The 11,970-nt window shown below is 41.0% G+C and overlaps 1 gene segment (V, D, J or C); it reads left to right on the top strand.

The window, feature by feature from the left end:
• The first annotated feature begins 1,883 nt into the window (after nucleotides 1-1,883).
• LOC129867617 (Ig lambda-2 chain C region-like) lies at nucleotides 1,884-5,842 on the top strand. The segment is given in 2 exon segments: nucleotides 1,884-1,949; nucleotides 5,240-5,842. Coding segments are annotated over 2 exon segments (426 nt in total).
• Nucleotides 5,843-11,970: the final 6,128 nt, after the last annotated feature.

Below are 11,970 nucleotides of genomic sequence, written 5' to 3'. Positions count from 1 at the left end.
TGTAAAGTATATTTTCAAAATCTGACACGATAGGTAGATTAACAACAAGCTAAGCTGTGTTTTTGTATATTTCACTTGTGATTGCATGATTATAAATATTTTCAGTAATATTTTTTAATCTGATACGTTTGGGAATTTTCTTCTTCCTTTCAGGACCGGAACGGGGCTGTAGTTTTCTCAACATAACGCGCAACCCAAATGGCGTTTTTTTGTGATAAAAGTAATATTTATCGAACAAAAATAACATTTATTGTGTAACTGGGAGTCTCGTGAATGCAAACATCCGAAGATTATCAAAGGTAAGCGATATATTTTATTGTTTTTCTGACTTTCGTGACAATGCTAATTTGGGGCTAGCTGTTGTAGCATTGATTGCTACACTCACAAAAGCTTGGATTTCTTTCGCTGTAAAGTATATTTTCAAAATCTGACACGATAGGTGGATTATTAAGTGTTGCAGTCATTTCAGTCGCTGCAGTAGCTGATGTGTATAGTGTTGAGTCATCCGCATACATAGACACACTGGCTTTACTCACAGCCAGTGGCATGTTGTTAGTAAATATTGAAAAAATAAGAGGCATAGACAGCTGCCTGGGGAATTCCTGATTCCACCTGGATTAGTGTTAGAATATTTTATCAAGGGTTAAGATAAATGATGAAATAATTCTACCCAGAAACTTAACCATGAGGATTATTTGTTAGGGAGTATGAGGGTAGAAAGGAATGTCTGTGTGTCTCTAAAGAAAACGAAATGGATCATTGACCTATGGTTGAACCACTAAGCTATAACTCTGTGGAGATAAGGGACAATAGTTCAAGCCCTCTGGGTTTTCCGTATCTGGGGGGGGACTGGACCTGTCAGTTAAGTGGTAATAAACTGAGGAGAGATTTCAGGAAATAATGCAGATATGGTATGTGCTTGAGTGTGTTGGAATGAACTTTTGATCAACTTTGTCCTCGTCGGAGGGGGAGGGACTCTATAGCGCTGTTTGTGATATATAATGTGAGATACATGGTTTTTGGAGAGAGATCTCTCTCGAGAATAAACACTATTGATTAATTTGGACATGGGTCTATGTCTATTTTATGCAAATAAGGATCTTACATATTCTAAGAAACGGACAGAGTGTTTGCTTTGTATAATTAAATTGGTTAATGAACATATAGGAAACAGATTCCTTCAACAATTAGAGAGGCTTCCATTAAAGAACACCCTCTGTGTTATGTTAGACAAGTAACTCTTTATCCACAATGTAGCAGGGGGTGTAAAGCCATTACACATACGTTTTTCCAGCAGCAGACTATGATCGATAATGTCAAAACCCGCACGGAAGTCTAACTAAACAGCCCCACAATATTTTTTGCATCAATTTCTCTTAGCCAATCATCAGTCAGTCCTTCCTTATAAGCGTGCTGAAAGTCTGTTGTCAATTTGTTGACTGTAAAATAGCATTGTATTTAGTCAAACACAATTTTTTCCAAAACTTTACTAAGGATTGGTAACAGGCTGATTGGTCGGTTATTTAAGCCAGTAAAGGGGGCTTTACTATTCTTAGGTAGCGGAATGACTTTTTATTGCCTCCACGCCTGAGAGTACACACTTTATAGTAGGCTTAAATTGAAGATATGGCAAATAGGAGTGGCGGGCCCAGTTGTCAGACTCCGGTGGCATGTCATTATTGATAGACAACAATAATTTTTTCACCTCTTCCACATTCACTTTACGGAATTCAAAACTACTATGCTTGTCTTTCATAATTTGGTCAGATATACTTGGATGTGTTGTGTCTGTTTAGCGGAGCGACACAGGGGAACCCAAGAGCAGACTCAGACGCGGAAACAGGGATGAATGAAACAAGGTATTTATTGTAACACAGGGAGATATGGAGTGCAGATCCGGGGAAGCTCGGATGAGTTGTAGGAAACCAGATGTGGAGGCTGAGGTTGAAGTGAGCTGGGTTGGAACAGGGTAAACCGGTCAGGAGGTGAATCCAAGGGAGTGGTGGTGTGGTAAATCCAGAACAGGGTAGCAGGGTGGTGAGATGTGGAACAGGAGACAGGAGCCAGAGTCAGAGCGGCAAAACTGTAGTATTTCTAGAGATCTTGATTATGGAACGGGTTGCAGCTGGTTGGGATCTGCTCTGACTCCAGCACACCTGTCTCCAACCACACAATCACACAGAGAGGGAGAGGGAGAGAGAGTGTACTGGGGGAGTGGCTGCAGGTCAAGAAGACACCGGATGAACACAAGAGGGCGTAGCAGGAGCAGATGTGACAGCGTCAGCATTTGTTGCTGGCATATCATGCCTAAGTTTGCTAATCTTGCCAATGAAAAAATCATTAAAGTCGTTGGCAATATCAGTGTGTTTTGTGATGAATGAGCCATCTGATTCAAAGCACGATGGAGCTGAGTTTGCCTTTTTTACCAACATTTCATCAAATCAAATCAAATTTTATTAGTCACATACACGTGTTTAGCAGATGTCATTGAGGGCGTAGCAAAATGCTTGTGTTTCTAGCTCCAACAGTGCAGTAATATCTAACAATTTCACAACAATAAACACAATACACACAAATCTAAAGTAAAGGAATGCAATTAAGAATATATAAATATTTGGGCAAGCAGTGTCAGAGCGGTATAGACTAAGATACAGTAGAATAGGATAGGATACAGTATATACACATGAGATGAGTAATGCAAAATATGTAAACATTATATTGAAGGTGCTCCAAAGCTTTTACTACTGTTCTTTATGTAATTTATCTTTGTTTCATAGTCTAGTTTCTTCTCCTTTTTATTCAGTTTAGTCACATGATAACTAAATTTGCAGTACATTTGCCAATCCGTTGTGCAGCCAGACTTATTTACCATTCCTTTTGCCTTATCTCTCTCAACCATACAATTTTTTAATTCCTCATACAATCCACGGGGATCTAATAGTTTTTACAGTCATTTTCTTAATGGGTGCATGCTAATTAGTAACTAGGATAAGCAATTTCATAAATGTGTCAGGGTGCTGCGTCTGTTTGCTCCTCATTACACACCCCAGACAAACAAATATTCTTTACATCAATAACATAGGAATCCCTCCTACAGAACGTATTGTACGACCTCTTATACACTATATTAGGCCCAGCCTTTTGACTTTGGTTTTCCTAAATATGGCTACTATATTATGATCACTACATCCGATGGATCTGGATTCTGCTTTCAAGCACATTTCTTCAGGATTAGTAAAGATGAGATCAATACATGTAGATGATTTCATTCATGTGCTGTTTATAAATACCCTGGTAGGTTGACTGACAACCTGAACCAGGTTGCAAGCACTGGTTACTGGGCAGCTTGATGAAAGCCAGTCAACATTAAAATACCCCCAAAATATACCTCTCTGTTGATATCACATACATTATCAAGCATTTCACACGTTATCCAGATACTGACTGTTAGCACTTGGTGGTCTATAGCAGCTTCCCACCAGAATGGGCTTTAGGTGAGGCAGATGAACCTGAAGCCATATTACTTCAACACTATTTGACATGAGATCCTCTCTAATCTTTACAGGAATGTGGTTCTGAATATAAACAGCAACACCTCCACCACTGGCATTTCTGTCTTTTCTGTACAAGTTATAACCTTGTATTGCTACCACTGTATCATCAAAGGTATTATCTAAGTAGGTTTCAGAGATAGTCCGAATACAAATGTCATCTGATACTAGCAAGTTATTCATTTCATGAACTTTGTTTCTTAAGCTACATTAAACATGGGCTATTTTGAGCAGTTTTCTGAGATGCTTGCATGTTTTCATTGCTTTACTGGGAAGCTTAGCAGAAGTAGATATTCTCTTGTTATTTGTATTAGTGCAAGGTGAGCAGCACACAGTGGACTTCCTACTAAAAGCTACACTCACTGAGCTGCAATATTCACATACTGTAGCCAGTTGTGAAGAGAAAGAATCCTGCTAAAGATTTTATTTATTTAACTAGACAAGTCAGTTTTAAGAACAAATGCTTATTTACATTGACAGCCTAGCAACTGTGGGCTAACTTCCTTGTTCAGGGGCAGAGCGACAGATTTTTACCTTGTCAGCTCAGGGATTTGATCTAGCAACCTTTCAGTTACTGGCCCAACGCCCTAACCACTAGACTACCTGCCACCCCTTAAAGTGTTCAAAAGGACCAGACACCAACAGCAGAATATGATGCTATACTATATAATGTTACTTCATAGACAGAAACTGTTAGAAAAGTCTGACATGTTTGTAGAGAGAGTGAAGCTCTGTCTGAATGGGATGTTTCAGTTCCTGTCCTCTCAGTAGAGAGAGTGAGGAGGTTTTTGTACAGCTGTGTATACAAACTGAATCACTGTGGTATTCGGACAAGGAACCAAGCTCATTGTTACTGGTGAGTACCCTTTCTTTTAACCTTATATTTTTGTTTTCAAGGTTTCTTGTAATACATAATAGTTAATAGAGTTACATATTTAACATTATATTCTTATTTCATATTTATTTCGTGTAAATAACCTACTTTGTGGACTGATTATCAAGAGTCATGGACACCATGTGACATCTTGATAGCCTACAGTATATCTGTAGTTGTTGATTTCACATTTAAACTTAAAAAACGTGATGGACTATTTGACCATGTAGGTTACTGCTGTCACTTGACAACACTACTCATTTATAATGTCTCATGCAATAATAATATATTTACTCAGAGGTAGATTTGAATGTGAATGCTACATAAAGTTGTATGAACCTTTAAAATGTTGGTCCCACGTTATATTAAATAATGATAAAACCATGTATGTAGTTACACACAATGTTGCTACATGCTTCATTACATTGCAGGCTACTACATTACAGTTGGTAACTCCGTTTGCTGGTTGACTAGTAGTAGGATATATGTGTGATTGTATCCCTCATTCAGCACATCTCAGCACTTGATTATGTTTAAACTTAGAGATCTGAACTCATTATCCACTTGCACAGAAATCTGCTTTACCTCTGAAAAGTCACACATGGAGAGTTACTTAGAAAGTTTCTAAATAAGTCCAGCTACAAACAGAGATATGAGTAATATGTAACAATGGAATTACATGGTTTTAGTGCCTTTTCATTTTATGAGCCCAACATGTTAATTGTTTGTAGCCTTTGAGAAAACGTTTTATTTTTTATTCTACAGTATAATCACACAACCCTGTTTCATTCTACTAACATATCAAATGATTTAGTGTAATATTTATTCTGCTCATTCCATTGGTCCAGACTCTACCCTCCCTCCGCCTGTCTTGACCATCTTCCCTCCGTCCAGCGATGAGTTGAAGTCCAGCAAAGTCACCCTGGTGTGTCTGGCCAGTCAGATGGCCATGGGCTACGCTGATGTCAGCTGGACAGCGGGAGGGAATCCGGTCACCGGCGGCATCGCTACGAGTGGCCCGGTGCCGCAAGCCGACAAGACGTTCCAACTCAGCAGCTGTCTGACCGTTGACACGTCAGAATGGAACCAGGACAAAGTGTTCTCATGTAAAGTCACCGCGGGCTCCAAGTTCGCTGAGAAAGACATCAAGAAGTCTGTATGCAGCACTGAATAGCCTGAGAACCATTGTAATGTCCAGTTGATTTTCTACATTTTCAAGATATTGTTAGAATTAGAATTTTTCTTTGCATATATACTGCATACATTCTGTTCCAAAAAAGAGAGAAATAGCTCCTAATACTTATATCATAGGCTATATGATAAGTTTGAAATTAATTGATTTGCTGACTTATAATAGAGGAATAGTTAGAGCTTTGCTGTATTGTGGATATTAAATAAAGAACATTCTAAAGAACAAGTGTTTGTATTTGAGCATGTTGATGAACATCAGCGTTAGCAGCACTAAATGAGGGGGAGTTTAACTGAACTCAAACAGAGCAGCCTGCTCTCTTTTGACCAGATCCAGAAATAGTTGATGTAGATATCCAGGATGTAGAGCAGGTTTACTGTAATGTTAATGAATAACCAGAGATGGACCAGAGGTTTAAATTACAACTTCACATTATTGAGAACCTTCATTAGTGTGATATGATTGTATTATAAACTGGGTTGTTCGAGCCCTGAATGGTGATTGGCTGACAGCCGTGGTATACTGTATCAGATCGCATACCAAAACAATTATTTGTACTGCTTTAATTACGTTGGTAACCAGTTTATAATTGCAATAAGGCACCTCTGGGGTTTGTGGTATATGGCCAATATACTACGGCTAAGGGCTGTATCCAGGCACTCCACGTTGCGTCGTGCTTTAGAACAGCCCTTAGCCGTGGTATATTGGCCATATACCACACCCCCTCAAGACCTTGTTGCTTAAATATAAGATCATTCTGAAAGTAGCTATTTAATTATCCTCCATTTCTATCTAAAGAAAACTGTTGATTTGTAAAGAAAGCATGTGATTGGGGATCACATTATTTCCTGTACAATATTTGCTTGTACTATTTCACTGTATGATGAATTAAAACAACAGACCAATAACATGATATATTCAATATATTCATAGTTTATAGTTACAATATGCAATAGTGTTATAAACTTGCATCTTACTACGATGTACAGTACCATTTTAGTCATTAATATTTTGCCGGCAGGTGGAAAGAGAAAAGAGAAACATATTGTAATATGCTGCCACCTTGTGGCTCAAACAGTTGTAATATGCTGCCACCTTGTGGCTCAAACAGTTGTAATATGCTGCCACCTTGTGGTTCAAACAGTTGTAATATGCTGCCACCTTGTGGCTCAAACAGTTGTAATATGCTTCCACCTTGTGGCTCAAACAGTTGTAATATGCTGCCACCTTGTGGTTCAAACAGTTGTAATATGCTGCCACCTTGTGGCTCAAACAGTTGTAATATGCTGCCACCTTGTAGCTCAAACAGTTGTAATATGCTGCCACCTTGTGGCTCAAACAGTTGTAATATGCTGCCACCTTGGATAATTGAGGCATGGATTGTTCTGGAGTATATTTGCCAGCAGGGAGAACGAGGAAAGAGTTGTATTTCAACAGTATATTTGTAAAGTAGTCCTGTAGTACCTCACTCTGTATTTTCAGTATTTACTAGGGGTGAAACGGTACGTGTATTCGTATTGAACCATTCGGTACAGGGTCCACGGTGCACAGGGTTCGGTACGCACTGTGAACCGAACAATACATTAATCATATATTATAGCTAGGAATATATATTTATATATTTCATTGTAAAACATATATTATTGCATAAACCAATGGCGTATAAATTAATGTGGGAAAAATACCCACATAGTAATAAAGCTGTCTTAAAAAAAGAAGTTGTTTTGTCTTGTATCTGATTAGTTATTTCCCTCCAGCGAGAACAGAGCTGAGAGGTCGTTGTAGCAGCAATTAGTTTATGAAGGAATTAGCAGTTAGCTAAATGCAAAGGAGCAACATGGCAAGCATTGGCGAGCCGGGGCAACAAAATACGTCTGACTCCGGTAGGGCTAAAGAAATCAACGCAGCGATAGCAATATTCATAGCGGCAGAGGGTTGAGAGATACCTTGAGCAGAAAGCTTCGGTGTATTCTGCACTGACTAATCAAGGTGTGAGGAAGAATGTCAAAGATATTGTGACTGTCTGAAAATGACATAAGACTAGTAGAGGTGCAAACCTCTCAAAACAGTCACAACACTGACATGCACTGAGAACATTCCATCAGTTTCCATGGTCCTGCCTATGAAAACAATGATCCTGAAATCAATGTTGTCATCTGATGAAGATGAACCCGCAGTAAGGGATGTCAAGACTGTTATCAGAGTTAACCTGGAGCGTAGATATGCTGACCCTGGTGTCCAAGACTTTTTACACAAGAGCACCGCTTTGGACCCCCGGTTCAAGTCCCTGCTGCACCTGGATGCTGCTGCTTGTCTGAGAGTCTACAATGAACTCTCAGCAGAGATTGTGACCAATATACAACAGGTATTGTATTTATTTTGTTAATGTGACATTTATTATTTTATTAATTAGTGATTTAACAATTAATTATAAAGTAATAATTGTAATTGTTATAATACTGTCTGATATATATTTCTAACAACAAATCATATTTTTTAAGCCACTTCAGAGAGAGTAATTTTCATCTAATTTAATTCTGCAGGGTCAAGCCACAGACACCACAGGAGCCAACCCCTCTCCAGAGACGGCAGACGACAGGGATTCTCCTACAGAAAAGAAGTCTGCCATGGCTGAGCTTTTTGGGGAGTTGTTCACCACCCAGGAGCAGGGAACCAAGTCAAAGGTCAAGGTCATAGAGGAGGAAGTGACCTCATACAGGGAAGGGGACGGTATTCCCCTGGATGCTGATCCACTTACATGGTGGAAGACCAAAGAGTTAATATACCCTCATGTTGCCATGTTAGCAAGGCGCTACCTGGCTGTTCCTGGGACCTCTGTCCCTAGCGAGAGGGTATTCTCCACAGTGGCTGACATTGTTACAGCTGCCTGGCTGTGCCTGGGACCTCTGTCCCTAGCGAGAGGGTATTCTCCACAGTGGCTGACATTGTCACAGCTGCCTGGCTGTGCCTGGGACCTCTGTCCCTAGCAAGAGGGTATTCTCCACAGCTGCCTGGCTGTGCCTGGGACCTCTGTCCCTAGCGAGAGGGTATTCTCCACAGCTGCCTGGCTGTGCCTGGGACCTCTGTCCCTAGCGAGAGGGTATTCTCCACAGCGCCTGACATTGTCACAGCAAGCCGATCTGTGCTCACTGCAGATAATGTAGATAGACTAATCTTCTCAAAGAAAACCTGATAATGGTTTTATTATTTAAGTAACCAGTCTCAAGTGGTCCTATGTTGTTTAAGGCACTGCTATGTGACTTAATGTTGATATCTGCTGCTGGACTACACAGTCTTGTTGAAGTTCTGTTTTAAATGACTGTTTTATTTCATGTTATAAGGCAGGACCTGCTGTTTTTTGTTGTCCCTTTGTTTCCATATGCTCCTGTGAATTCAAGCTACCCATGTTACTATTATAATACATGGAAAATCTAAATACAAATTACATATTTCTCAGGCATTTATTTTGACGATGTATTGAAACCGAACTGTGACACCACTGTACCGTATCGTACCGAACCGAGAGTTTTGTGAACTGTTTCACCCCTAGTATTTACAGATACTATACAGAGACATATTGTGTATGGATCCACTTATTATAATATGAGATGAATCCAATGATAAGAACATTTCTAGACTACATTATGTCCATCACACATCAACACAAATCATCAATCACAAATTATAATGTTATTGAAAGTTAGCTTGTACTGACAACAGAGATACAGTACACTCTCATCAATTCTGTGTTGACCTGGTTCAGAGAGGAGTGGTAATGTAGTTGAGACTAAGGACGATAGCTATAATGATAACTATAACAATAAACTATTCATAACTATAAAACATTGGCGAGCATCCACACTAGATTAGTTTATTGTTTATTGTTTGTACAGTACACCTGTCAATCATTGACTAAGGCCTAGGGACCCTCCTTTCTCTAGTCCCCGTGAACCCTGAATCCGTGCCGTTTTCCCGGTCTGGAGTCCTCATCTGTACCCTTATCTGTGCCCTTGGTGGTGCCCTCACCTCTCCTCTTAACGGTGCCCTCATCTCTGCCCTCAGTGGCATCCTCAGCGGAGGCCGGGGTGCGACCCTCCGTACGGGGCGTTGAGGAGGGGTCCACACAGGGGGCCGGGGGAGTTTCCCAGCCTGCAGGTCATCTACGAAGCCCTCCATCCTGTCGAACTTGGAGCTGAGCCTTCCCAGCTCCTCCTTTAGAGAGTTGAACTGTTTGTAGAGATCCCCCAGGGCCTCAGACAGGGGCTGAATTCTGGAGAGAGAGAGAGAGAGAGAGGGATAGAGGGGGAGGGGGAGAGAAGTCATGTCACTGAATTGCTACCCGCTGGGCAAAAACTGGTAGAATCAAAGTGGTTTCCACGTCATTTCAACCAAAAAACCCTATGTGATGACGTTGAATCAACGTGGAAAACTGATTGGATTAGAAAAACGTCATTAATGCATTTGAGCCAATCAGTTGTGTTGTAACAAGGTAGGGGGGCTATACAGAAGATAGCCCTATTTGGTAAAAGACCAAGTCCATATTATGGCAAGAACAGCTCAAATAAGCAAAGAGAAAAGACAGTCCATCATTAATTTAAGACATGAAGGTCAGTCAATACGGAAAATGTCAAGAACTTTGAAAAGTTTCTTCAAGTGCAGTCGCAAAAACCACCAAGCGCTATGATGAATCTGGCTCTCATGAGGACTGCCACAGAAATGGAAGACCCAGAGTTACCTCTGCTGCAGAGGATAAGTTCATTAGAGTTACCAGCCTCAGAAATTGCAGCCCAAATAAAGGCTTCACAGAGTCCAAGTAACAGACACATCTCAACATCAACTGTTTATAGGAGAATGTGTGAATCAGGCCTTCATGGTTGAATTGCTGCAAAGAAACCACTACCAATAATAAGAAGAGACTTGTTTGGGCCAAGAAACACGAGCAATGGAAATTAGACCGGTGGAAATTTGTGTTTTGGTCTGGAGTCCAAATTGAAGATTTTTGGTTCCAACCGCCGTGTCTTTGTGAGATACAGAGTAGGTGAACAGATGATCTCCAACCCAACTGTTTTTGGCTTATTGAGACTATAATTCGTTTTTCAACAGGACAATGACCCAACACACCTCCAGGCTGTGTAAGAGCTATATTACCAAGAAGGAAAGTGATAGAGTGCTGCATCAGAAGACCTGGCCTCCACAATCCCCCGACCTCAACCAAATTGAGATGCTTTGGGATGAGTCGGACCACAGAGTGAAGTAAAAGCAGCCAACAAGTGCTCAGCATATGTGGAAACTCCTTCAAGACTGTTGGAAAAGCGTTCCAGATGAAGCTGGTTGAGAGAATGCCAAGAGTTTGCAAAGCTGTCATCAAGGCAAAGGGTGTTAAACAAATATTTTAATTTGTTTAACACTTTTTTGGTTACTACATGATTCCATATGTGTTATTTCATAGTTGTGATGTATTCACTATTATTCTACAATGTAGAAAATAGTAAAATTAAAGAAAAACCCATGAGTAGGTATTCTAAAACTTTTGGCCGGTAGTGTAGGAATGCTGTTCATTGACTACCGCTGTTTTATAGCTCAGCATATAGCTCAGTACCCTCCAAGCTCATCATTAAACTCGAGGACCTGGGTCTGAACACCGCCCTGTGCAACTAGGTCCTGGACATCCTGACGGGCCACCCCCAGGTGGTGAAGGTAGAAAACAACACCTCCACTTAGCTGATCCTCAACACTGGGGCCCCACAAGGGTGCCTGCTCAGCCCCCTCCTGTACTCCCTGTTCACCCATGACTGAGTGGCCACGCACACCTCCAACTCAATCATCACGTTTTCAGACGACACGACAGTAGTAGGCTTGATTACTAACAATGACGAGACAGACTACAGGGATGAGGTGAGGGCTCACAACCTCTCACTCAACGTTAACAAAACAAAGATCATTGTGGACTTCAGGAAATAGCAGAGGGTGCACCCCCCTATCCACATTGACAGGACCACAGTTGAGAAGGTGGAAAACTTCAAGTTCCTTGGCGTACACATCACTGACAAACTGAAATGGACCACCCACACAGACAGCGTGGTGAAGAAGGCGCAACAGAGCCTCTTCAACCTCAGGAGGCTAAATACATTTGGCTTGGCACCTAAAACCCTCACAAACTTTTACAGATGCACAATTGATAGCATCCTGTCGGGCTGTATCACCGCCTGGTACGGCACCTGCAGGTACGGCACGATGTCACAGGAAGGCCAAAAAAGATAATCAAGGACATCAACCACCTGAGCCACAGCCTGTTCACCACGCTATCATCCAGAAGGCGAGGCCAGTATAGGTGCATCAAAGCTGGAACCAAGGGA

This window comes from Salvelinus fontinalis, chromosome 2 (genome assembly GCF_029448725.1).
Source record: "Salvelinus fontinalis isolate EN_2023a chromosome 2, ASM2944872v1, whole genome shotgun sequence".
In the NCBI taxonomy this organism is placed as follows: Eukaryota; Metazoa; Chordata; class Actinopteri; order Salmoniformes; family Salmonidae; genus Salvelinus; species Salvelinus fontinalis.
This window is presented reverse-complemented; position numbering and strand designations above follow the sequence as displayed.